Source organism: Narcine bancroftii, chromosome 1 (assembly GCF_036971445.1).
Source record: "Narcine bancroftii isolate sNarBan1 chromosome 1, sNarBan1.hap1, whole genome shotgun sequence".
Taxonomy (NCBI): Eukaryota; Metazoa; Chordata; class Chondrichthyes; order Torpediniformes; family Narcinidae; genus Narcine; species Narcine bancroftii.
Window position 1 is genome coordinate 358,349,609 of NC_091469.1, and position 26,849 is coordinate 358,376,457.

A 26,849-nucleotide genomic window follows, 5' to 3' on the forward strand; every position below is an offset into this window, starting at 1 on the left:
AAAGAGATGAAGATTTTGAACTGTTGTTTTCCTTCAGTATTTACTAAGGAGAAGGATATTGATCTGGGGAAAGTAAGGGAAGTAAGTAGGGAAATTATGGAAATGATGATGATTAAAGAAGGTGCTTTTAAGGAAAATAAAATGGTTAAGTCTCCAGGTCCTGACAAGATATTCCCTAAGACCTTGAGGGAGGTTAATGTAGAAATAGTAGGGGCTTTGATGGAGATAATTATAATGTCATCACTCACGGGAATGGTGCCAGAGGATTGGAGGGTAGCTCATGTAGTTCCATTGTTTAAAAAAGATGCTAGGAGTAAATCTAGTAATTATAGGCCTGTAGGTTTGATGTCCGTGGTGAGTTAGTTAATGGAAAATATTCTTAGAGATGGTATATATAAATATGTGATAGGCAAGGTTTGATTTGGAATAGTCATCATGGATTTGTGAGGGGAAGATCATGTTTGACAAACTTCACTGAAATCTTTTGGGAGATTACTCAGAAAGTTGATGAGGAGATGTTGTTTATACGGAGTTTAATAAGGGCTTTAAGGTTTCTCAGGGAAGGTTAGTTAGGAAGGTTCGAACCATAGATATTAGTGCAAGAAAAAATAGATTCAACGATGGTAGAATGAGAGATTCCAGAGAGTAGTGGTAGATAACTGTTTGTCAGATTGGAAGCCAGTGACTAGTGGTGTGCCTCAGGATTTAGTACTGGGTTCATTACTACTTATCATATACATTAATGATCTGATTGCTTGAGTGGTAAATTGGATTAGCAAATATGTGGATGAAACTAATATATGTGGATAGTGAAGAAGGGTTTCAAAGCCTGCAGAGGGATTAAGGCCAGTAAGAAGGATGAGGTGAAAAATGGCAGATTGAATTTAATGAAGATTAGTGTGAAGTGTTGCATTTTGGTATAGGTAATCAAAATAGGACATACATGGTGAATGGTAGGAAATTGAAGAGTGCAGTAGATCAGAGGGATCTAGGAATAATGGTACCTAATTCTCTGAAGGTTAAGTCGCATGTGGAGAGGATGGTGAAGAAAGCTTATGGCTTGTTGGTCTTTATAAATCAGAGCATTGAGTATAGGAGCTGGGATGTCACATTAAAATTGGACAAGGCATTGGTGAGGCTAAACTTGACAGTTTAGGTCATCAAAATATAGGAATGATGTCAACAAGTAGGAGAGAGTGCAGAGAAGATTTACTAGAATTTTGCTGGGGTATAGGGCCTAAGTTATAGGGAAAGTTTAAATAAGTTGGGTCTTTATTCTTTGGAGCATAGAAGGTTGAGAGGGGATTTGATTAAGGTATTTAAAATTATTAGGGTAGAGTTGACGTGGAGAGGCTCCTTCCTTTAAGAAAGGGGGAGATTCAAATCAGATGACATGAGTTGAGAGAATTAGGGGTAAAGGTTTAGAGGAAACATGAGGGGGAACTCAGAGAGTGGTGGGTGTGTGGAATGAGCTTCCAGACCAAGTGGCAGAAGCAGGTTTGATATTAGCATTTAAAGAGAAGATGGATCTGTATATGGATGGGAAAGGAATGGAGGATAACAGGTTGAGTGTAGGTCAGTGGGGTTAGGTGGGAAAGAGTGTTTGGCATGGACGAGAAGGGCCAAATTGGCCTGTTTCTATGCTGTAATTGTTATATATGGTCATAGTGCAAGAAACAAAAAAGTGGTGTTGCAGTCTATGATTAGTATACCAAAGGGAGATTCAAGATAGCTGTTGGGGGAAAAAAAACTATTCTTGAACGTAGAGGTGCTGGATTTCAAGCTTCTATACCAGTGAGAAGAGGTTGTGACCAGATTCATGGAGTGGGGGCAGGGGGGGTGTCTTTTATATAACCATATAACCACTTACAGCATAGAACAGGCCAGTTCGGCCTTACTAGTCCATGCCGTAACAAATCCCCACCCTCCTAGTCCCACTGACCAGCACCCAGTCCATACCCCTTCAGTCCTCTCCTCTCCATGTATCTATCCAGTCTATCCTTAAATGTAACCAATGATCCCGCCTCAACCACATCTGCCGGAAGCTCATTCCACATCCCTACCACCCTTTGCGTTAAGAAATTTCCCCTTATAATTCTCCCCCTTCAACCTTAAACCATGCCCTCTAGTTTGAATCTCCCCCACTCTTAATTGAAAAAGCCGATCTACATTTACTCTGTCCCTTTTAAAATCTTAAACACCTCTATCGTCCCCCCTCAATCTTCTACGCTCCAGAGAAAAAAAGCCCTAGTCTGCACAACCTTTCCCTGTAACTCAAACCTTGAAATCCTGTCAACATTCTCGTGAACCTTCTCTGCACTCTCTCTATTTTGGTTTTATCTTTCCTATAATTTGGTGACCAAAACTGTACACAATACTCCAAATTTGGCCTCACCAATGCCTTGTACAATTTCATCATAACCTCCCTACTCTTGAATTCAATACTCCGATTTATGAAGGCCAACATTCCAAATGCCTTCTTCACCACACCATCTACCTGAGTATCAGCCTTGAGGGTACTATTTCCCATAACTCCTAAATCCCTTTGTTGCTCTGCACATCTCAATAGTCTACCATTTAACACATCTTTCTATGATGTGGTCTGCCTTCTTGAAGTAGCATCTCACGTAGATATCTTCACTGGTTGGGAAGTTAGAGCCTGTGATGGCTACCTTCTCCAGCCTTCTGCATTCTTGGATGTTCAATTCACCAAACCAGGCAGTGATGCAACTGGTCAATGTACTTCCCATATTGCAGTTGTAGAAGTCTGATAGAATATTTGACAAAATGCCAAATCTCCTCAAACTTCTTGGGAAATAGTGTTTATGTGTCTTCTTTTCGGTTGCTTCAAAATCATGGCTCTAAGGCTTCTGATATGGACTCCCAGGAACTTGAATGTACTAATCCTCTCCATCTCTGTTCCATCAATGAAGACAGACGTGTGATCCCTCAGTCTCCCCTATTGAAATCAGCAGTAACCTCCTTGGTCTTGGTGATTTTTGAGAGTAACATTGTTCTGGCACCACCCAATAAGATTCTTGATCTCCCAAAATTTCCAGTGATTTGACCAACAATGGTGATATCATTGGTGAATTTGTCGATTGCATTGGAGCCAAACTTGGCTTCATAGTCATGACCATAAAGGGACTAGCTCATTCTAATTGTAGTCCAGACAACTTGATATCTGATTAGGAAAATCCCAGGTGTTTTAAAATACGGTGTTCCACAAGGTTCATTTCTCGTAGCACTTCTAGTTATATTGTACACCAATGTTTTCGATGCTGGTTTTCAATTGTATTCATCGCCCCACAAACCTGTACTATTTAACCTCTAAGCCCTTCAACACCAACAAGTCTGATTCCTTTTAGAATATAATCATTGTGTATGCCCATATAAAGAAACATGTCAGAAATCTTCCTTTGATTTTGTAAATAATTAACTGGGCTTTTATATTTTTGATATCATAATTTTTACAAATTTTTAAAGGAAAATTGTGCCTGAATAGAAACAGATGTGGCCTTTGAGAAAATTGCAGGGACTTTGGTTATATATGGTTAAAGGTTTTGAATGGCAGATTTGTTTTATGCAAGTTCTTTCCTTTGCCATTATTTTGATCAATGCATCTTCCCTTCACTCCCGCTCTCCTCCTCCCCCCCCCCACCCCCGCCCCCCCAATTTACACCCACCCTTTAAAACCACTGTTTCTTTCTTCTTATCTCTATGCTGGAAAATGCACATTGACTCTGCCAGTGAAATTAAACACTACGTGACAAAGCCCAGGAATCCTATGCTGAATTCCTAACATTTCCCTCCATTTGGGCCATTTGTGCTTTTGTTACATATTGTCCTTAAGTTTTAATGCAATTCTGTTATGAGCATAGTTTTAGTTTCCATATGATACATTTATTTGTGTATTTTGAAGGTCAGTATTTATCTCCCAGTATTGAAGACCATGAAGAGTGTTGTGGAAAGAATGAAGAATCTTTCTAACCATATTGTAAGTGTGTTTTCTTGTTAAGTTTTCCATTTTATTTAAATTTTATAAAGTCCACTGCATCTTTATTGCTGAAAAAAAATATTCCTGGAAAACAATATTAACAGAATTACTGAAGTGTTCTGTTTTTCTGTTAGTACACACAATGAATATAGATAGGTAGTTGGCCATTTTGGACTTTAGTAAAAAGTCTGCTCATTTTGGATTTTGAATCTTTGGAATTGTCTACTTGATGAGCAATTTGTAGATCAGTTGAAGTGGAGTTGATGTGTGCCAGCCCACAATTGCAGAGATCGGGCTGGCACATTGCGGGGCAACGAACCGGTGGGGGTAGAAGCTGGGGCAGCATTCGACCAACAGCCCTAAAATGGAGTTGGTCAAGCTGCCCAGCTAACTCAGCAGAAACAGGCTGGGGAAGAAGGGCATTCATATGCATGGACGTTCCCGCCTGCTATTGTTTTTCATATGGCTGACTCAAGGCTTCTTCAGGTGCATTCTCTGCAAGAATGTGCCTGCAGAAGCTTTGAATTGTTGTTCAGGAGGCAGCACTGAAAGCACAGTGCAGATGAATCAGCGCGGATTCATCCCGCGCGAGATGTCCTCACACTGATCCCGCTGCCCCACTTTCTCCCAACAGCCCAATATCAGTCCCCACACTGTGGGGTGGTCGGCGCGGGCTGTCAGTGTGCCTTGACATCCTGCGCCGGGGGGCAGGGGCAGCTTGGAGTGGAGCTGTCAGGCACTCACCAGCTGACTGTCATCCCCTTTATAAGCAGCTTTCATGTGCCTGGGGGGACCTCAGTTACAAAGTTTGCCTCCTGATCTTTGAAGTGGCCTCCTGACGGCCCCATATGGGCATAATGTGGCTTTACTTCGGGGGATTTTGGCCACCTGAAAGTGCCTTGTGGAAAGCTTTACTAAATTTTGTTTAGATAACATTTACTGCACTACCTTAATTAATATTCTTTGTGACCTCCTAATCAATCCTTGCCCTTTGAAGGGAAAGGTAAATCTTGTACCTCAGAATTTTCCCAAGCAACTTCCCGACCAGTGATGTAAGGTACCCCTTACTTCACGATCTTTAAAGACCCAGCGGTTCAGAAAGACCAACTTCATTGGTGTGTGACAGAGTATATAGATATCTTTTGGGGAGATAAATTGGGAAAAGTTTGTTGGAGTTGGTCACATACAAACACTTTAAAACAGATCTTATTTAAAATACTGGAGCTCTGCTAATGCTAGATATGTTGGGGCCCTACTGCCTTTGCAAGAGCTTTGGAGAGTGCCCAAAAGACTTCACTAATGGGATTGTTGTTTACAAAAAGGCAACATATGAAAGAGTTTGTCAGAGCCGCAGATTGTCTGGAGCTGTTCTAAGAGGGTCCTGTTGTTTTTCAAGCAGAGAGAGTCAAGCAGGCTTTCTCTCACAGAGAGAGAGAGATATCAGTTCTACATTGTTACAGTCAGCAACAGCAGCTGCGACTGGAACAGAACAAGCTGGCAAGCTTGTGGAAAACCCCATTTGGAGGACGGGTTGTGAGTTCTTAATTCAGCCCGGTCAAAGCCCTTGTGGGTCATGCAAGAGGAGAGGACTGGCTGTCTAATGTTTCACTTGGAATAAGAGAAACAAGAAGGAACTCTGTGGTGACCTGAAAGAAAGAGGTTATCATCTGGAGAACCCTGAGGGGGCAAGTTTCTTCGGCATGACACTGAAGAGTCTGGGGTGTCCATCCTACAGCAAATCTCTCTCTGAACACCAACAAGAACCTTCCTGAGCTGTAACAAGCACCAAAGCCTGGTGAACTTTATAAATGTTAAATTCTGTGCACAGTATAAGAATTTCCTGCAACCAGTGAACTTTGAGGAATGAGAAGTGAGATTGGACTGTGAACCAAAGAACTTTTCTGAACTTATACATTACATACACTTGCGCTTAGAATTAGAGGGGAGTTAAGTTTGGTTAGTTAATAGTGATGTTAAAGTGTGATTCTATTTTCATGTTTAAAGATAATTAAAAGCAAATTTTGTTTAAGTAACCATTTGTCTTGGTGAATATCTATTGCTGCTGGGTTTTGAGGTCTTCTGGCTTGTAACAGGTGAATTTGGATTCATGATCGGAAGCAGCAAAATTTCATTTGCCGTGATCAAATGCTGCTTCTCAGAGACGGTAAATATGGCTATTGCTGACAAAACTCATTGCCAGCATCTGTTCAACCATGGGTTATTGAAGTGAACTATCGACTCAATTGCTTGATGCATGTTGAGTACCCTTTAAAGTACAGCATTAATAACACTTAAATATATGTCTTTGTTCTTGCAATTTAGATGATTGAAGCTAATCAGAATGGAGAAATGAATTTGAAAATTGACACTGATATGGTGTCTGTCACAACACATTTTAAAGAACTTGGGAATCCTTCTTGGGGTAAGTAAATATATACATATAAAAAATGTTCACATTATAAAATATTTTAAAAATGCAGAAATTTTAAACATTGCAGTATAGTTTGACGTGCAATATTTAAAAAGGCAGGAAAAACTGAGCAGGACCAGCAATATCTTTTGGAAGGAAAGGATAACCAACATTTTGGGCCTGAGCCCTTCGTCAAGGTATGAGCAAAAAGTGCCTGAACAAAAAGGTGGGAAGGGGAGAGGAGGAAGAAAGGAACAGGGAGGAGCAAAGGCTAACAGTTAAAAGGTCAAAGGTGAATACAGGTGAGAGGGTAGAAGAGAAGCTGAGAAGTGTTGGGAAGAGTAGCTCTCTGAATGGAGAGGGAAAGGAATGATGTGGGGATCTGGAGGAAAGGAGATGGAAAGGGAAAGAGAGAGACTTGGGGGAGCGGTTTAATGAAAATTGTTAATACCGACTGGAGAGTGCCCAGACAGAATACTGTATAAGGTGTTGTTTCTCCAATTTGTGGGTAGCCTCTGTTTCACAGTGCTTGAAGCCATGGATTGACACATCAGTGTGGGAATGTCTATGGAATTAAAATAGTAGGTCCTTGCTGTTGCAGCAGATGGAACAAAGGTGCTTGACGAAATGATCTCCCAGTCTGCGTCCAATCTATTGGATGTAGAGGAGGCCACAGCAGGAGCACAGGATGCAGTAGATGACTTCTGGAGATTCACAAATGAGGTGTTGTTTCATTTAGGGCCCCAAATAATGGTAAGGGAGGAGGTGGGCGTAAGGATAGCATTTCTTGTGGTCGTAGGGGTAGGTATCGAGGGCCTGATTAGTAGAAAGGGTTGAGTGGACAAGGAGGTCTTGAAGGGAGTGGTCCCTGCAGAAAGAGAGGGGAAGGGAAGATGTTTCTGGTGGTGGAAATTATGGAGGATAATATGCAGTTATTAAATGATGGTGAATTTCATAAGATTTGACAAATAACTTTTCTTCTGTCTTCCAATATGTATAAACCATTTTCAAAATTGCATTTAAACTGCAGGGTAGATGTTATTTTTCTATGTCACCAGGTGCTTCAATTGCAATGTTCTGGACCTTTAAATTTTTATGAACACTACATACTATTTTCTCAATATTATTCTAATGACGTTTTTTTAGTTACTTTTTAATCTGTTGATGGAAAAGAACATTTTTAAGTAATATGCAATTGTTCAATTTTTTTCCGCTTTTGCATAGTCCCCATTTGTATTTTAAAATTTTAAATTTAGACATAGAGCACAAAAACTGGCCATTTGGCCCATAGTGCCCTGTGCTGCCCAATTACACCCAATTAACCTCCTACCCCCAGTACGTTTTGAATGGTGGGAGAAAACAGAGCCCCCAGGAAAAACCCACACAGACAATGGGAGAATGTACAAACTCCTTGCAGATAATGCGGGAATCAAAACCCAATCCCGATTGTTGGTGCTACTAACCACTTCATCTTCATACTTGGCTTGAATTCAAGACAATTTAATAATTATTTGTCTAAGAATGTATTAGCAACTGGTACAACAGTATTAACATTAAAAAATTATGAATGTCTAGTTTCTACCTAACAAAGCTGTTGACGATGAATAACTGGCATCCACTAATTTGGTGCTAGGTCTGAATAGGAACTTTATACAATTGTATTGATAATCAAGAGGGATAAGTTATTCATTATTATTTTAGTACTTGAGTATCTTCTCCTGAGTTTAGCACTGGTTTTTGGATGAAAATTTATTTCTCTGGTTAGTGCTGGGGTTGTGTTCGGATGTTTGGAATCTGAGGTTGTGAAAACTGGCAATCCCTGCTCTTTGTGGGAATTACCACTTCCATCAAACTGAGGATGTTGAGAAATGATGAATGTTGGCAATATTTTCAACCATCCATCACATAATTTGAACTACAGCAGGCATATTTCTACATCTATCAGTGAGGGATGCTTCCATTCTTCACGGTAGTTACTTAAAATCTGCGATTTATTTGTTTCCATTGGTGATTCTCCTTGAGATAGAATGTGTGCTGAGTTTATGTAGAACCTCAAAAATTACTGCACAGTATAGGCCTTCAGCCCATGATGTTGTCCTGACCTATTTAAACCCTCTCAACAATCTAAACCATCCCAGCTTCACACTTATATCCCTCTATTTTTCTTGTATTCATGTGCCTGTTCAAGATTCTTTTGCATGCCCCAGTTGTACCAGCATTCACCACCAACCCGGCAATGCATTGCACACGTCCACTGCTCTGTATATTTATTTAAAAAAAAAACACTTACCCATGATGTTTTCCTTAAATATTCCTTCCCTCTCCTTACTCAGATTTCCTTTCGAATTTGCTACTGTTGTGCTGGTAAAAAGGTGCTGGGTGTCCATCCAATCAATGCATTTCATAATCTTCTCAACCTCCATTAGTCACATTTCATCTTTTTTCACTCCAAAGAAAAGCCTGAGCTCTGATAACCTTGCCTCACAAGATAAGTTCTCTGATCCATGCAACATCCTGTTGAATCTCCTCTGCACCCTCTCTAAAGCTTTCACATCTTTTCTGTAATGAGGCGACCAGAATATTCCATGTGTGGTCTAACCAAAGTTTTATGGAGTTGCGATATTATCTCTCAACTCTTGAACTCAATCTCCTTACTAATGAAGGCCAGGATACCATAAGCCTTCTTAACTGGTCTATGAACCTGCACAGCAACCATGAGAGATTGATGGATTTGGACCCCAAGGTTCCTCTCTTCTTCCACACTATAAAGAATCCTGCCTGTAACCATAGACTCCACCTTCATGTTTGACATTCCAAAATGCATCACCACAGTTATCTGCATTGAACTCCATCTGCTACTTCTCTGACCAACTCTGCATCCTGTCTATATCCTGTTGTAACACTATCCACAGCACCTCCAATCTTAACTAGTAAAAATCTCACTGTGTGATGAGCTATGTCCTTTATTACCTTCATGAAAATATGAACATTTTCTCTGAAGTTTACAGATGTTTTTCAAAATATTAATGAACATCAGATAAAACACTGACAACTTCAGGAGATTTTTTTTGTTTAGACAATTCAAGTCTTTTATTCCAGCCCTCGGTAGCCTGGAAAGGATCTGAACTTTTAAATGGATTTTCCAATGAGTCTAATATACTGCTTTAACTCAGAAAAGACTGATCTTTTGAATGTTAGTGGCATTCACAATGATCAAATGGAATCATCCTTGAACACCAGAGTATGTCATGGGAAATTGCCTGTCATGGTGTTATGTTCTGAATAGGTTCGATGATTTAAGATTTATTGTCAGAGTACATTGTTACTAGATCAAACCAGCAACCACGAAGAAGGCATATCACATAGCGGTAAAGATGAACAATTACTTTATTAACAAAATTTCACCTTCAAACTTTAATTAAAAATTCCCCCTTTTATAACAATGCCCACTGGTTAATATACAAATTTCTATAACAGTGTAAAACTAATAAATTCCCCAGCCTAAATATAACATATCTAATCAAAGTCAAAGTTATTTTTCCTGTGGGCTGGTTGGAAATATAACTTAGACACAAAACAAGCACAAAACACACAAGATTCACAAAACTTCGATTATAGTCAAAGTAAAGATCGTAAACAAAATTCAGTTTGTTTGGTAAACGGAAGCCAAAAGATCTTTTAGAGAGAGAGCACAACATTCAAAGTGGTCTTGTGTTGCTGCAGAGAAAAAGAAAAAAGCTTAGTCCGGATCCTTCTGGCTGCCTTCGGAATCTTCATCCCTTTTAAAATGCTTGGGCCTCCTTCCACACCACAGCCACACCCAGCCATGGCTTGTCTTCCAAGTCCAGAAATCTCTGATCGTCTTTTACACATGCCCAGTCCATCTCCCACTCTTTCTCACTCTCAGCAGTCCACCTTCACCTTGGCTCTCAAAGGAAAACTGTCACTTTTTAACATAAAACCACACAGAACACAGAACTCTGTAACAACATGCATGACACCACATATGTGGTGATTCCTTTTTTTGTCTGGGCGCAACACAATTGGTTGTACAAAAATAAACTGTACACAGTGTAAGTACGTAAACAAATAAAAGAACTGTAAACTGATAACAAATGTAAATGACTGTGCAAAACAGAACAAAAAAGAAATCAATAAAGTGCACAAATAAGTGTCCTTAAATGAGTCTCTGATTGAGTTTGTCGTCGAGGAGTCTGATGTTGGCGGGAAAGCAGTTGTTCCTGAACCTGGAAGTGCAAGTCTTGTGTCTATACCTCTTTCCTGATGGCAGCACCAAGAACAGAGCGTGTGCTGGGTGGTGTGGGTCTTTGATGATTGCTGGGGAGGGTTTTGCCTGGGTTGTCCTTTACTTTTTGTAAAGCTTTTAGCTCAGGGTTATTGGTGTTCCCATACCAGACTGTGATGCAGCTGGTCAGTATGCTTTCCACCATACCTCTGCAGAAATTTTCCAGGGTTTCTGGTGTCATATCAAACCTCTGCAAACTCCTGAGGAAGTAGAGGTGCTGACGTGCTTTGTTCACGATGCCATTGATGTGATGGGTCCAAGAAAGATCCTCTGAGATAGTGACTCTCAAGAACTTTGCGCATCCTCTCCATCTTTGATCCCCCAATGATCACTGGATTGTATACCTCTGGCTTGAAGTCAACAATCAGCTCTTTCGTTTTGGTGATGTTGAGTGCAAGGTTGTTTTGGTGCACCTTTCAGCCAAGTTTTCAATCTCCATCATGGATGACTCATCCCTTTATATAAACCACTTTTGTGGTTTCATTGGCAAATTTGTGGATAGCGTTATTGTTGTACCAAGCTACACAGTCATAGGTATAAAATGAGTAGAGCAGTGGGTTAAGGACACAGCCTTGTTGTGCTCCAGTAATGATGGAGATTGTGGAGCAAAAGTTCTTACCAATCTTTACTGATTGTGGACTGGAGGTGAGGAAATCCATGATCTGATTACACAGTGGGTTGTTGACTCCCAGGTCTAGGAAGTTTGCTGATCAGTTTTGAGGGGATGATGGTGTTAAATGCTGAACTGTCATCAATAAAGAGCATTCTTTCTTTCTTTTTATTAAAATTTCATAATATACATAGCATAAGGAGAATAGAAATAACACAATTAAAATGATATGTCCAAGTCTACATAGTGTATCATTTATAAATTCCAAAGAGTGAAGATGTGACATTAGAAACTCTTTCTCTCTCTCTCTCTCTCTCTCGCTCTCTCGCTCTCTCGCTCTCTCGCTCTCTCGCTCTCTCTCTCTCTCTCTCTCTCACTCTCTCACTCTCTCTCTCTCTCTCTCTCTCTCTCTCTCTCTCTCTCTCTCTCTCTCTCTCTCTCTCTCTCTCTCTCTCTCTCTCTCATGTTCCTCTGGGAGAGAAGCTTTGCCATCTGCTACTTCACTGGATTTGGTTTTGTATCAGGTTATTAGCATAGAGGCCCTCCCACAGCTGTCAGTTGTCCCTTGTTCTTTCCATTTTCATCAAGAATCTCTACTTCTGCAGGTCATACCTGCTCCTGCTGTACTGATCTGGATCTCCAGACTTAAATGCCTGTGATCTGTAATATTTCCTAAAGGAAACGATTCTGGACTGAGGGGCAATTATTTCTCAATAATTTGATTTAATAAAGCTCTCAAGTTTCCCCAAAAGGGTTTCAATTTGGAACGTGACCAGGTGGAATGTAAAAAAGTACCCATTTCTTCCCTGCATCTAAAATATATATCAGAAAAATTAGGATTTAATTTATATATTTTTTGTGGGGTAAAAAATTATATTTCATCAGCTTATATCTTACATAAATTGTGTTGGTCATACAGTTGTAGCATAAGTTCAACCAGGTCTTATCAATACCAATAATTCAAGTGTGATTCCCATCTTTGTTTTGATCTATGTAGCTCCCATTTAGGAGTACCCAATTGGATTAAAGAATACATAACTGATATGAACTTCTTTGTGGTACCCTTTCAAATTAGAATCTCCATTTCACTGACCTCTGGTAATGTCAAAGTCGAATTTAATTCTTTTCTCAGAAAAACTCTTAATTCAAAGTTCCAAAAGATTGTATTGTTATAAATATTGTATTTATTTTTGAATTGTTAAAATAACATTAATTGACCTTGTACATAACAATCTTCTACATAGCTGATCCCTTTATGGAACCATGTATGTAGAATTAAATTATCCATAGTTAGAGGAATTAGTCTATTCTGAAACAAGGGCATTTTTTGAGTAATATAGTACAAAGAGGGCTGGTGACCGTGGACATCCTTGTTGACTAGACCTAGATAGTGGGAATATTGAAGAAGACCATTGGTCACAACCTTAGCCTTTGGCTTATTATAGAGCTCAAATCCAATTTATAAAATTTTGACCTCATCCAAACTTCTCCAGTACTTTAAATAAGTTCTATTTCAATCTATCAAAGGCTTTTTCTGCATTCAAGTCAACTGGCACACCATGTACACATCATTTCTGGGCCAAATAGATTAGACTAAGAAGTCTTGTTATGTTTTCTGCTGATTGACTTTTTTCACAAATCCTGTTTGGTCCTTATTAATTTAGGAAGAAATTTGTTTGTCAGAGCCTTAGCTAATATTTTATAGATAAGCATTTAACAAAGATATCGGTCTGTATGATGACAGTTTCAATAGATCCCTATCTTTCTTGGGAATTACTGTTATTATTGCTGTTGAGAAGGATTCTGGTAAAATATGTAATTCCATCACTTGGTTCAGTACATCCATAAAAAGAAGCATTAGCTATCTTTAAATTCTTTGTAAACTTCTTCTGGAAAAACCATCTATTAACATGTACTAAGTTCAATACTTCCTCTATTTCCAGTTGTGTAAAGTGTGCATTTAATTCATTCTGCTCAGTTAAATCTAAATTTGTCAAAACCAATTGTGACTAATAATCGTCTAATTTATTAGCATCATCTTGTGATTCTGATTTATATAATTTTATATAAGATTACTTAAAAGTCTTATTAATTTCTAATGATTTATAGGAGATCTTATTGGTCTCTGTTTCTATCACATTGATTGTATGAGAAACCATTTAGTAGATTCAAAGAGAATCAAGGCTGGACACTTGTTATCAACAAACAGTAGTCTTTATTTACACATAGTCATACATAGAATTCACATATGGTCATACACTCATATAAGGCCCTTTCAGGTGGCCTGAACACCCAAGTGTAAAGCCACATAATCCCCCACCCCTCTTGTGGCTAAAGACATACTCACCTGAATGTGGCAGAAGCACCTGCGAGATGCCACCGCTAACCCCTGGGGAGACATAATCAGCGGAGCGCCACGCTCCACTGACAAACCTGAATTTTCAGCCGCTGTAAGCAGCTGCGTGGGGGCGGGCTGATGACTCTACCAGCTAGGTACCCAACTCCCCGTTGCCCGACAGACCCCACCCACTGGGGAGGAGCGACTGCCGGTGCAGGTATAGCATTGGTTGTCTTCCCTACCCATAATCCCCCACGCAGCTGGAACTGTTGTGCGAACAGAGCAGTTCTACCTATGTGGAGGATTATGGGTAGGGAAGACTACCATTGCTGTGCCTCATATTTATGATGTGTGGCGCTGTGGCACCAGTTGCCCTGCCTCCATCAGATTCGGAGTTACTATGAGGTGCCTCTGGATATGAATAGGCCCTTTTAGATGGACCAGGCAACGCTGCAAGCATAATACACAAATAATTGCCCATCAGGTGCTATTAAATAGCTACTAAACATTCTGAACTGATTGGGAATGCAAGGATTAAACACACAATGCTCATCCATCCACAAGCACAGAACATCAAAGAACAGTAAAAAAATTTACCACTAATTAGTATGTGAAATGAACCTGATTTCCAGCATCGACCATGGCATGGGATCTCGGCTGGGTCCATTGCATTCGGCCCTCTGATGCCCACTTTGGCTAGCAGCCTGGACTTCAGTGCTAGTCTCAAGGCAGCAGCAAAAATGGGACCAAAGGGGCTCCATGCATGGCTTTTCAATGCATGGTCCATTCAAACCAATCAGGTGTCAGCCGCACAGGTGGGCAGATCTAACCCTTGATTGGCAGGTGAAGTCACTTCTGATCTCGGAAAATTGTATGTCAGAGGAAATGGTCTCCGAAATAATAAATGTTGGTATAAAAATGTGCTAATTGGTTCCAGCACTGCATTACTTTGATCCTCTTTGGAATTAGGTTTTCAAATTTCATTTTGTGACTCGCTCTTTCCCTGACTGCACTCCAAAAATTTTTTGAGAAGCAACAGAATTAAAAATTGCTAAGTTCTGGTGAAAGGTTATCAACCTGATTTTGTTAACTCTTTCTGTTTCAGATTTTGAGAAAATGCACATAGCTCAACTTTTCATTCTGTGACTCTTTTGCTTTCTGTTACACCTGATCTCTTCTGATTAACTACAACAACAAATTATAATTTTTGCAATTGAATTCTGTGAATTTCATAAACTGAACTTTTTTTTCAAACAAAATGTGATTGTATTATTGAATTTAACAATTTCAAATTGATGAAGGATTCCAGCCTGAAACATCAACAGTTCTTTTTCTGTCACTGATGCTGCTTGACCCATTGAGTTTCTCCTGAAGATTTGTTTGATCAATATGTTGTTTGCATTTTACTTAGGATAACATGACATTTATTTTTGTAAGTGCAAATTCAGCTTAAAGATTAAGATCCAAATGAATTGTATGTTAAGCATTATCCCAAATATTATTCCAAACAGTTGAAGAAGGAACCCAACCTGATTCTTTTCAAAGAGATCCAACAAGTATGGCAAAAGTAAAGATTGACATAAAGAGGCTTCTACAGTTTCTTGCTGGACAGCAGGTCAATCCAAGCAAGGCTATATGTAGTAAGTATTTTTTTATTTTAATTTATTTTGACAAAGAATTTACTTGATCTTCGGAATCCATAACCTTTCTAAATCTTGAATTTTCTTCTTCTTTCAACTCTCATGGTAACAAATCTGACATTCTCAACATTTCCGTAAATAAAATTATAAATTACATTATTTGCCATTCATATTAGCTCATCAGTTGTTGCACAAGGCATTCTCTACACATTGTAGGTCTTGGGATGCAGTGATTTTGTGTTTTTAAAAAAAAAAATTGTAATGATATTAAAATGGGAAGACCACAGGATCGATTCATACCCCAACCTGGATCTGATCACTGACGTAAGACCAAAAAAATTGCAGCATCTGCAACATTGTGCCAGTAAACTTATTTACTCAAGTTAAATAAAAGGACGAGATGCACTCTCAGAATTGAAGAGTCAGTTTACCAACAAAGTTGCTGATAAAACATGAACCATACCTTTTTGGAAAAATGGATCCAGCAGCTGAGGTTAAAGAATTGATTAAAATTGACAGTTTTCTGTCTCATTATATATAAAAAAACAACTCCGGTCTAACTGTTTCTTCAGTTCAAAAGGTGTATTGGAGGTGGCACATTTGAATAAAAATTGTGACCAACGGTTGCTTCTGACTGTTTTAGGCTCCACTTTTCGTTTTGCCCTCCAGGTTTACCCTTTTTCTTTCAAAAGAAAAAATATTCTTCATTCTTCAGTTTTGTCCCACATCTTCAATCTGGAATAATTTTGTTCTCCATCTTAGTAATTTGCTTATCAACTTTAGAGATTTGACCTGAAAAGGATAGGGGAAAGCACCAAAGCTATTGTTCATTGTTTGCCTGCCACATTACTAGGCCAAGACATTTCTATTAGATGGTCTAGATTTTATAACTGGCATACCTCCATTGATCTCATTTATTTTCTGAATATACTGGTTCTATTTTAACAAAACTTTAAATCTTCTTTTACAGATCTAGTGAATAAAAAAGTTATTCATTTTGTTTTCCTACATGAAGATGTCTCCCTTCAGTACTTTATACCAGCTCTTGTATGAGAAGATTCTGCTCAATATTTGATTGCATTATGGACTCCTGTGGAATTATCGCCCTTACATGAAAAAAGTTAAGCAACCTTGCAAGAAGAATTTCCGCAAATATCTGAACATTTACAAGAAACATTAAGATTTTAAATTTTAGAAAAGTTATTTCAAAATTAAAACAACGTCTGATTAAGTTTCAGACAGGAACATAGATATTCTATTTAGCAAAGTAAAAAAAATGTTTTATTAATTACAGATGTTCAAAAACTATTTAACTTGAAGCTAACTGTTAACTTGAAGTTAATCTTTAAACATAGTTACACCTAATTTCAAAGTGGAACAATCACAGTTTTCAAACTTTTTTTTTCCTCTTGTGGATGAACTGTGAAAGGTGAGTGTTCTCGCCTTGAAAACTGGGGAATATATCTACAATGCAGAGCTTTGTCCTATCTTTCCTTTTGGATTTTGTTCAGTTTTTGGTGGTTGGCATCTGTTTCATTCCACTGATGTATTAATTTAAGCAGAATATTTGTATGCTGGTATTTCTGTTTCTATGTGGTTATTTTGGGCTGTACTATTTTCAATGTTTTCATGTTCACTTCTGTCATGTTGGGAAGAGTATCAGGTTCAGTCGGTTCAGAGAGAACCTGGACACAAGTGTGACAATCACATGTAACTTTTATTAACGCACAAGAAACAAACAGGAGAATGTTAAACAGTTTTCGATTTCTATTTCACTTAAGTGATGATACAGACTTACGATACCTCAGACTTCGGTTGGACTTGGACAATGGTAAACCTATTCCCGACCCACTCACACGCTACAAAAAGGGGCTCTTAAACAAACACCCAGTTCCCTGACTGACAGAGTCGCAGATCTCTACAAGTACCGATCTATTGCAGTACTAACACCTCAGCTTCAGTGCAGTGCTCACCTTACCCGCAACAATTCTAACAATGTCCACAGTAGCAACATGCCATGGAGTAATGTCAAGAGCTTGGACCACAAGGCAGAGAGAAAGAATGTGCTGTGCATTGGTGTTAAATAAAGTGCTAATCTATGCATCTAGCCAATAATTACCTAGGTGATTTAAATTAACCAGCGGAAAGGTATGCATGAATGAGTGGCTGGAGTCCAACCTTGATTGATGTGATATGACTTACGAATAAGTTTCAGGCAGGGAGGCCACGTTTTCTCCACATACAACATTTTCTTGTTGCAACATCAGCTTTTTAATCACTGTTCTCCAGCAATAAAAGTATTTCTAAATTTTCACTTTACTACTTTAGTCTGTCTCCTGTGAAGGAACAAATTGGAGGAAATATTTTTTTAAATCTTATTTTCCCAAACATTTCAATCCCAGGTAATAGCTGTGGAGTGTCTTTGGCCCAACCATCAACCATACTTCCACCCTGAAGTTGAAAGTGGGAATGTTCAGTGGGTACATCCATCCATAGCTTCTCAGTAATTGAAGTTGTTCTGCAGTGCATCCAAAATCTTCAAGTCAAAGCTAATGACAAGTGTCAAGGAATGACCATCAGCAAGAGTTTAACCATCATAAAATTCTGATAGGTTAGAGAACAAGAATTGGGGATAAAAGGGTCATCACAGAGAAAGCAAACTTTGGTAAAATGCACCTATTGCATACCAGCCTTTGGCCCTTCCACAATATACTGGAAAATGTTTCTTTCCTTTTCCTTCTCAGCTCTGATGCAGGTTCTCGACCCGAAACCTCAACCTTTCTCTTCCCTCCCCCTGCACCCCCATCCCGGCCATACCGCCCCATAGATGATGCTCAACCCACTGAGTTTCTCTAACAGTTTGTTTCTTTGCTTCAGATTCCAGAGGCTTGACTCCCGTGTCTTCAATGGCATTATGCAGGTTGACAAGCTGCAGAAATTGGTGTTTGAACAGAACACAGGAATAGGCCTTGCGGCTCACATGAATGTACTTAACGTAAAACCGTAGAAGACTACAGAACAGAAACAGGCCCATTACCCCATCTAGTCATTACTGAACTATTCTTCTGCCTTGTCCCATTGATCTGCAACCAGACCATAGCCCTCCATACTCCTCCCATCCAAGTACCTATCGAAATTTTTCTTGTATGAAATCGAGCCCACATTCACCTCTTTTGTTGACACCTTATTCCACACTCTCACCACTCTTTGCATGTAGATCACCCAATGTTCCCTTTAAACATTTCACCTTTCATCCTGATATTCTTGTCTCACCTAACCTCAATGGAAAAAGCCTGCTTGCATTTACTGTATCTGTACCCTTCATAATTTTGTATACCTGTATCAAATCTTCCCTCATTCTTGACACTCCAGGGAATAAACTTTTAATCTATTTAACCTTTCCCTGTAACTCTGCTCCTCTCGACCTGGCAACATTGTTGTCAATCTTCTCGACACTCTTTCAAATCTTATTGATATTTTTTTCTGTTGTTACTGACCAAAACTGAACACAATACTCCAAATATGGCCTCACCAGTGCCTTGGACAACTTTACCATAGCATCCTAACTCCTTTACTCAAGCCTTTGATTTACAAAGGCCAATGCACTAAAAGCTCTCTTTACCACCCGATCTAGCTCTGATACCATTCCCAGATCCCTCTGTTCTTCTACACTCCTCTGTGCCCCACTGATGACTGTGCAATTTGATACCCAAATCAAACTAAACTTCTAATGATTGCACTTGATTGACATTCCACTATCCCCTTCATCTGGAAGCCTTTAATTGTATCTGCTTCCACCTCTATTCCTGACAGCCCATTCTAGGCTCTTTGTAAAATATTTGCCCAGTATATCTCCCTTAACTTCCTCCCTCTCATCTTAAACACGTGTTCCCTACTTTGTCATGTTTTTGCCATGGGAAAAAAGATTCTGACTGTCAACTTAATCAATCCCATTCATGATTTTAAGCACATCTTTCAAGCCTTCCCTGCTCCCCCCGTCCTCCAGAGTAAACAACCCAAGTTTGTCCAATCTCCTCCTTCTAACTCATACCATCTAAGTCCGGAAACATCCTGGTCAATTTCTTTTCTACCCTTTCCAAAGCCTCCATATCCTTCCTGTAATGAGACGACCAGAATTGCGCACAGCAATCGAGTTGGGCTGAACCTAAGTTTTGTATAGCTGCAATATGATTTCCTTATTTTTGTACTCTGCCCTGCCCAATGAAGCCAAGCAGACCATAAGCCTTCTTTCCCATCAACCTACTTGCATGGCTACTTTTAATGAGTTTTGGACCTCTGCACATCAATAATTTTAAGAGTCCTGTCATTAACTATATGCATTCCCTTTACATTTGACCTCCTAAAGTGCAATGTCTCACACTTGTAGAACTCTACCTGTGATTTTTTTTTTCTTTTCATATCTAACAGACTGATAACTTGTTATATTCTTTAAATGCATTAGCATTGATCATTCAACAATTACATTTTACAGAACATTACAGTATGGGCCCTTTGGCCCAGAATGTTGTGCTATCCAAAAAAACCTACCATGGACAAGCCATGGTAGTCTGGTCTCTGGCACAGAGTTTGGTCCTGTGGTTAAGAAAGGAAAGGAGAAGAGGCAAGCTGCAGAAATAGGGGTTCCATAGTTAGAGGGATGGATAAGGGGTTCTGTTGAAGGGATCAGTGGTGCAAGGGTCCAAAAAAGCTCAGATTGAGTTCACAGCACTCTCAGGAGGGAGGATCAGCAGCCTGATATCAAGGTCCTTGTTGGGACCAATGACATAGGTAGGAAGGGTTTGGAGGTCCTGCAAGCATAATTCAGGGAGTTGGGCACTAGGTTGAAGGACATGACCTCCAGGGTTGTGATCTCAGAATTGATATCCATGCCACATACAAGTGAGGTTAGAAAAATTAGGATAATGCATTAGAACTCGTGGCTAAAGACATGGTTCAGGAGGCAGGGTTTCAGATTTCTGGATCAGTGGGCTCTTTCAAAAGTGGCATCTACCCTCCCCCCCCCCCCCCCCCCGCCACACCCAGTTCTGGTCCACCACCACTTCCCCGCCCCCCACATCCCTGCTCTGGTCTGACGCCTCTGTCATCCCGTTCCCTCCGACCCAGATCTGGTTTGATGCTGCCACCCCCTCCCTGGCTCCAGTCTGATGTTGCCAAAAATCAGTGCAGGCCACCATTGAATCACTGACTCATCATCTGGAATGTGGCGTGGTGTAGCAGTAGCTAGGAGGAGGAAACAAAAGGAGACTACATGCTATGAGTCCGTTTCATTTCCAACGGTTTATTCAAAAAAGCATGCACTGCACCTTAGGGTGACTGTCAAGGCACACCTCTGCATTGGCGGTGAAGTAATGATGCAGCCAAGTGCAAGTGCACGTGCGCAGCTTCTTTGGCCACAAGGGAAGCAAAACTCAGCGGCACCATCTTGACCCACGGGCGTGACAAGCATGAAGCCGGTTTGCCTGCATCGCGATCTGCGACACCTTTTTTATGTGCTTGCTCCCCCTAACTTTAGAACCTGGCTATGTCCCTAGTTGGGATGCTATGGAAAGTTATCTGAGTCATTGATAAGGATATATTTGGGCTATGGTATGCAGTTTTGGTCACCTAACTAAAAGAAAGATATCAATAAGATAGAAAGAGTAAAGAGAACATTGCCCAGTCTTCAGTAACTAAGTTACAGGGACACGTTAAGCAGGTTAGGACTTTATTCCCTGGAACATAGAAGAATGATAGGAGATTAGATATTTAAAATTGAGGGATATAATTATATAATGGGCAACAAAATAAGACACATTCTCTGATTCAGGCAACATCCTGTTAAATTTCCTTTGCACCCTCTCTAAAATGTCCACATCTTACCTGTGATGAGGCAACCAAAATATTCCATGTGTAGTCTAACCAGAGTTTTTTGGATCTGCAATATTATCTCTTGACTCTTAAACTCAATCTCTTTACTAATGAAGGGCAGCATACCATCAGCTTTCTTAACTGCCCAATGAACCTGCATGGAAACCTTGAGAGATCTATGGATTTGGACCCCAAGGTTCCTCTTCTTCCACACTATTAAGAATCCTGCCTTTGCTGTGTTGGCCCTCTTCAATAAAGTGTAACATGATCTTAAATGTCAAATTTCAACCTTGCTTAGAGAATTTTAAAACTTTTTTCTCTTCCTTTTTTTCTTTTGATTTTTTTTTAGTTATTAAGAATCTGCTCTGGATTCTTTAATTATGATCATTTTTGTAATCTTTTTGTATTTTGCCCATCATATAATTGTACCATTCAATTGCTTATACTCTAAATATGAATAAAATATTTTAAAAATAAAATTGAGGGATTAGACAAAGTAAATCAAGGTAGGACTTTTCAACTGGGGGTCTTTCTTTGGCTTGGCTTCGCGGACGAAGATTTATGGAGGGGGTAAATGTCCACGTCAGCTGCAGGCTCGTTTGTGGCTGACAAGTCCGATGCGGGACAGGCAGACACGGTTGCAGCGGTTGCAGGGGAAAATTGGTTGGTTGGTGTTGGGTTTTTCCTCCTTTGCCTTTTGTCAGTGAGGTGGGCTCTGCGGTCTTCTTCAAAGGAGGCTGCTGCCCGCCAAACTGTGAGGTGCCAAGATGCACAGTTTGAGGCGATATCAGCCCACTGGCGGTGATCAATGTGGCAGGCACCAAGAGATTTCTTTAGGCAGTCCTTGTACCTTTTCTTTGGTGCACCTCTGTCATGGTGGCCAGTGGAGAGCTCGCCATATAACACAATCTTGGGAAGGCGATGGTCCTCCATTCTGGAGATGTGACCCACCCAGCGCAGCTGGATCTTCAGCAGCGTGGACTCGATGCTGTCGACCTCTGCCATCTCGAGTACTTCGACGTTAGGGATGAAAGCGCTCCAATGAATGTTGAGGATGGAGCGGAGACAACGCTGGTGGAAGCGTTCTAGGAACCGTAGGTGATGCCGGTAGAGGACCCATGATTCAGAGCCGAACAGGAGTGTGGGTATGACAACGGCTCTGTATACGCTTATCTTTGTGAGGTTTTTCAGTTGGTTGTTTTTCCAGACTCTTTCGTGTAGTCTTCCAAAGGCGCTATTTGCCTTGGCAAGTCTGTTGTCTATCTCGTTGTTGATCCTTGCATCTGATGAAATGGTGCAGCCGAGATAGGTAAACTGGTTGACCGTTTTGAGTTTTGTGTGCCCGATGGAGATGTGGGGGGACTGGTAGTCATGGTGGGGAGCTGGCTGATGGAGGACCTCAGTTTTCTTCAGGTTGACTTCCAGGCCAAACATTTTGGCAGTTTCCGCAAAACAGGACGTCAAGCGCTGAAGAGCTGGCTCTGAATGGGCAACTAAAGCGGCATCGTCTGCAAAGAGTAGTTCACGGACAAGTTTCTCTTGTGTCTTGGTGTGAGCTTGCAGGCGCCTCAGATTGAAGAGACTGCCATCCGTGCGGTACCGGATGTAAACAGCGTCTTCATTGTTAAGGTCTTTCATGGCTTGGTTCAGCATCATGCTGAAGAAGATTGAAAAGAGGGTTGGTGCGAGAACACAGCCATGCTTCACGCCATTGTTAATGGAGAAGGGTTCAGAGAGCTCATTGCTGTATCTGACCCGACCTTGTTGGTTTTCATGCAGTTGGATAATCATGTTGAGGAACTTTGGGGGGCATTTGCCAAAGCCCTTTCCTGCTCACGGTGTCGAAGGCTTTGGTGAGGTCAACAAAGGTGATGTAGAGTCCTTTGTTTTGTTCTCTGCACTTTTCTTGGAGCTGTCTGAGGGCAAAGACCATGTCAGTAGTTCCTCTGTTTGCGCGAAAGCCGTACTGTGATTCTGGGAGAATATTCTCGGCGACACTAGGTATTATTCTATTTAGGAGAATCCTAGCGAAGATTTTGCCTGCAATGGAGAGCAGCGTGATTCCCCTGTAGTTTGAGCAGTCTGATTTCTCGCCTTTGTTTTTGTACAGGGTGATGATGGTGGCATCACGAAGGTCCTGAGGCAGTTTTCCTTGGTCCCAACAAAGCTTGAAAAACTCATGCAGTTTGACATTTAGAGTTTTGCCGCCAGCCTTCCAGACCTCTGGGGGGATTCCATCCATACCTGCTGCTTTGCCACTTTTCAGTTGTTCGATTGCCTTATATGTCTCATCCTGGGTGAGGACCTCATCCAGCTCTAGCCTTAGGGGCTGTTGAAGGAGCTGGAGCAGGGCGGAATCTTGGACTGAGCGGTTGGCACTGAAAAGAGATTGGAAGTGTTCTGACCATTGGTTGAGGATGGAGATCTTGTCGCTGAGGAAGACTTTGCCATCTGAGCTGCGCAGCGGGCTTTGGACTTGGGGTGAGGGGCCGTACACAGCCTTTAGAGCCTCGTAGAAACCCCTGAAGTTGCCAATGTCCGCGCTGAGCTGGGTTTGCTTGGCGAGGCTTGTCCACCACTCATTTTGGATCTCCCGGAGTTTGCGCTGAAGATGGCTGCATGCGCGACGGAAGGCTTGTTTCTTCTCTGGACAGGACGGCTTTGTAAGGTGAGCCTGGTGGGCAGCTCGCTTCTTTGCCAGCAGCTCCTGGATTTCCTGGCTGTTTTCGTCGAACCAGTCCTTGTTTTTCCTGGAGGAGAAGCCCAGTACCTCTTCAGTGGATTGCAGTATGGTAGTCTTCAACTGATCCCAGAGGGTTTCGGGGGACGGGTCCGTGAGGTGGATTGCATCGTCGAGCTTTGCTTTGAGGTTTGCCTGGAAGTTTCCTCTCGCTTCGTCTGACTGGGGGTAGGTGAGATACAAACCACAGGACGTGGGTTAAAGGTGAAAAGGTAAAAGTTTAGAGGAACTTCGTGCAGAGAATGGTGCGGGTGTCGAAGGAGTTGCCAGCTGAAGTGGTGAATGCAGTCTCAATTTTAACATTTTGAAAAGAATTTGGATAGCTACATGGATGGGTGTGGTATGGACTAGGCAGAATAATAGTTCGGCACAGGCTAGAATGGCCAAAGGGACTGTTTCTGTGCTGTAATGTACTGTGGTTCTATCTGATGTTTTGGGTCTTGGCCCTTCTTTAAGGAATAAGCAAAGAACAGGAAGACATCAGAATAAAGATAAAGCTAGCTGGGTGAAGAATCCAGGCCAGCGAAAGGTGTTAATTGGATATGATAAGAGGATAGGTTAGAACTGATTTTGGCTCCATGGGTGTTCTCAGTTTGGCAGTCCATGAGATCATGGACAAATATGTCAGCAAAAGAATGCGACAGGAAATTGAAATGGATGAGCTTCGGTGGCTCCACACTATTGTGGCGAACATTGCCAAGGTACTCAACAAAGCAATCTCCCTGTCTCTCCGATGTAGAGGAGACTATAACAAGAACACCAGATATAGTAAATGACCTCTGCAGATTCGCAAGTAAAATGTCGCTTCATTTGGAAGGGCTGTTTGGGGTCCTGAAGGATGGTGAGGGAGGAAGTGTGGGTACAAGTGAAGCATCTCCTGTGGTCCCAGGGGTAGATGACAAGGGGAAGATTGGTGGGGGAGGGAGGAGTGGACAAGGGATTCAAGATGGGAGTGGTCCATGAGGACATGTCAGTGTGGGATCATGTTATAGGTGTTGGAAGTTATGGAGGAAAATGTGTTGAGTGTGAAGGCTGGTGGGATAGGAGGTGAGGACAAGGGGAGTCGTGTTTTTATTGTGTATGGGTCCAGAGGTGGCCAGGGCAGATGAGTGGGAAATGAAGATGCAGGTAAGGGCTAAGTTAATAGTGTTGGTGGGGAAGCCGTATTTTTGTAAAAAGGACATCTGGACTGCAATGAATACCTCATCTTGGGAGCAGATTGTGTTTAATTCTGGCCAGTAGGTAGAATCAGGAATGTTGGAAATTATTTAAAAGCCAGTGTTTGAGCCAGAACTTGAAGATGATTCACGAGTACAGAATTATTATTTTTCATGCTTTTGCACATTAAATAGTTTATGGATTCTGATGGCCCTCTACCAGTAGGTGGCAGTGCGATGGGTATTTTATAAGTAAACAAATAATTTCTGGAAGAACTGCCCTGCAATGTAATGTAAAGGAAAAATTGTGACCCACCCACAAACAATCTTTCAAAAATTAAAAGTTTGTATTTTTTAAAGAACATGAAGAATATCATGTCATGGCCAGAATTAACATGTACCTAAGTTAAGGTCTGGACGCACTGCAATTCGACTACTGTCACAATTGTTCCACAGCAGACACAATATCACTGGCTCTCCACTCAACTCTGGATCACCTCGACAACAGCAATCCATACATTCACCTGCTCTTCATCGACTGCAGCACATCTTTCAATACCATTATTTCCTCAGTGCTGCCAACAGCTCCAAACCATGGGCCTCTGCAACTGGATCCTTGACTTCATAATTGGAAGACCACAGTCAGTACGAATTAGAAACAATGTCTCATCACTGACACAGGCACACCTCAAGGATGTGTGCTCAGCCCACTGCTCTACTCACTCTACACCCATGACCCTGTGACTAGGCAAAATTCAAATATGATCTGGAAATTTCCTGATGACACCATGGTTGTTGGCAGAATCACAATGAGGAAGTGTACAGGAGAGAGATTGAACAGCTAGTTGAGTGGTTTCACAACAACCACCTTGCACTCACCATTAGCAAAACCAAGAAGATGATTGTGCACTTCAGGAGGAGATCATGGGAATATGATCCAGTCCTCATCAATGGGTCAGCAGTGGAGAAGGTCAAGAGCTTCAAATTCCTGGGTTTCAATATCTCTGAGAATCTGTCCTGGAGTCTTAATTCCAATGAAATCATGAAGTAGGTTCACCAGCAGCTATATAATGTGAGAAGTTTGAGGAGATTTGGTATGTCATCAAAGAGCGTGGGGAGCATTGTCTGTTGCATCACTGCCTGGCATGGAAGTGCCAATGCTTAGGACCAGAAAAAAAAACTCCAGAAAGTTGTTAACCCAGCCCGTGACATCAGGGGCACAAGATTTCATTCCATCGAGGACATCTACAAGAGACAGTGTCTGAAGAAAGCAGCCTCTCTCCTCAAGGATCCCCTGCCACCCAAGCCTGCTACCATCAGGAACAAGGTACAGGAACCTGAAGATGAGTTCTCAGGAGCAGAAGGACAGCTTCTTCCCCACTGCCATCCGATTTCTGAATGAACAATGAACCACAAACAATACCTCACTTTGACATTTTTTTCTTGCACTATTTTTAATTTATGTATGGCTCATAGAAATGTTTGTACTGCAATGCTTCCACAAAACAACAAATTTTGTGACATGTTCATGACAATAAATTCTGATTCTGAATAAGTGGTACTTCTGAATTGGAGTAGGATGTATATTTTCCAAAGGCAATCTCTTGGCATCAAGGATTACTTGCTTTCATTACAGTTTTTTAAGTTTGTGATGGTTCATTAGGGCAATGAGAGATCTGAAGACCCTGCTGTGGTTAGGACATTTGGGTGGTTTGTAATTTTTGCCTGGTTCTACTACTTGAACAGGGCCTCTTTGGCTTTTGACACACAGCCTCATGCTTCT

At 41.0% G+C, this 26,849-nt stretch overlaps 1 protein-coding gene across 2 annotated transcripts in view; it reads left to right on the plus strand.

Moving 5' to 3' along the window:
* Positions 1-17,620, plus strand: part of hus1 (HUS1 checkpoint clamp component) — a 52,406-nt gene extending 34,786 nt beyond the window's left edge. The window contains exons 5-8 of one of the 2 annotated variants that reach the window (XM_069912290.1): positions 3,923-3,997; positions 6,320-6,419; positions 15,173-15,301; positions 16,272-17,620. In XM_069912290.1, coding sequence (XP_069768391.1) covers positions 3,923-3,997; positions 6,320-6,419; positions 15,173-15,301; positions 16,272-16,354 — 387 coding nt within the window. In that variant the 3' untranslated portion in view covers positions 16,355-17,620. The remainder of the gene's footprint in view (positions 1-3,922; positions 3,998-6,319; positions 6,420-15,172; positions 15,302-16,271) is intronic. The other variant, XM_069912297.1, reaches the window with a different exon arrangement.
* Positions 17,621-26,849: the final 9,229 nt, after the last annotated feature.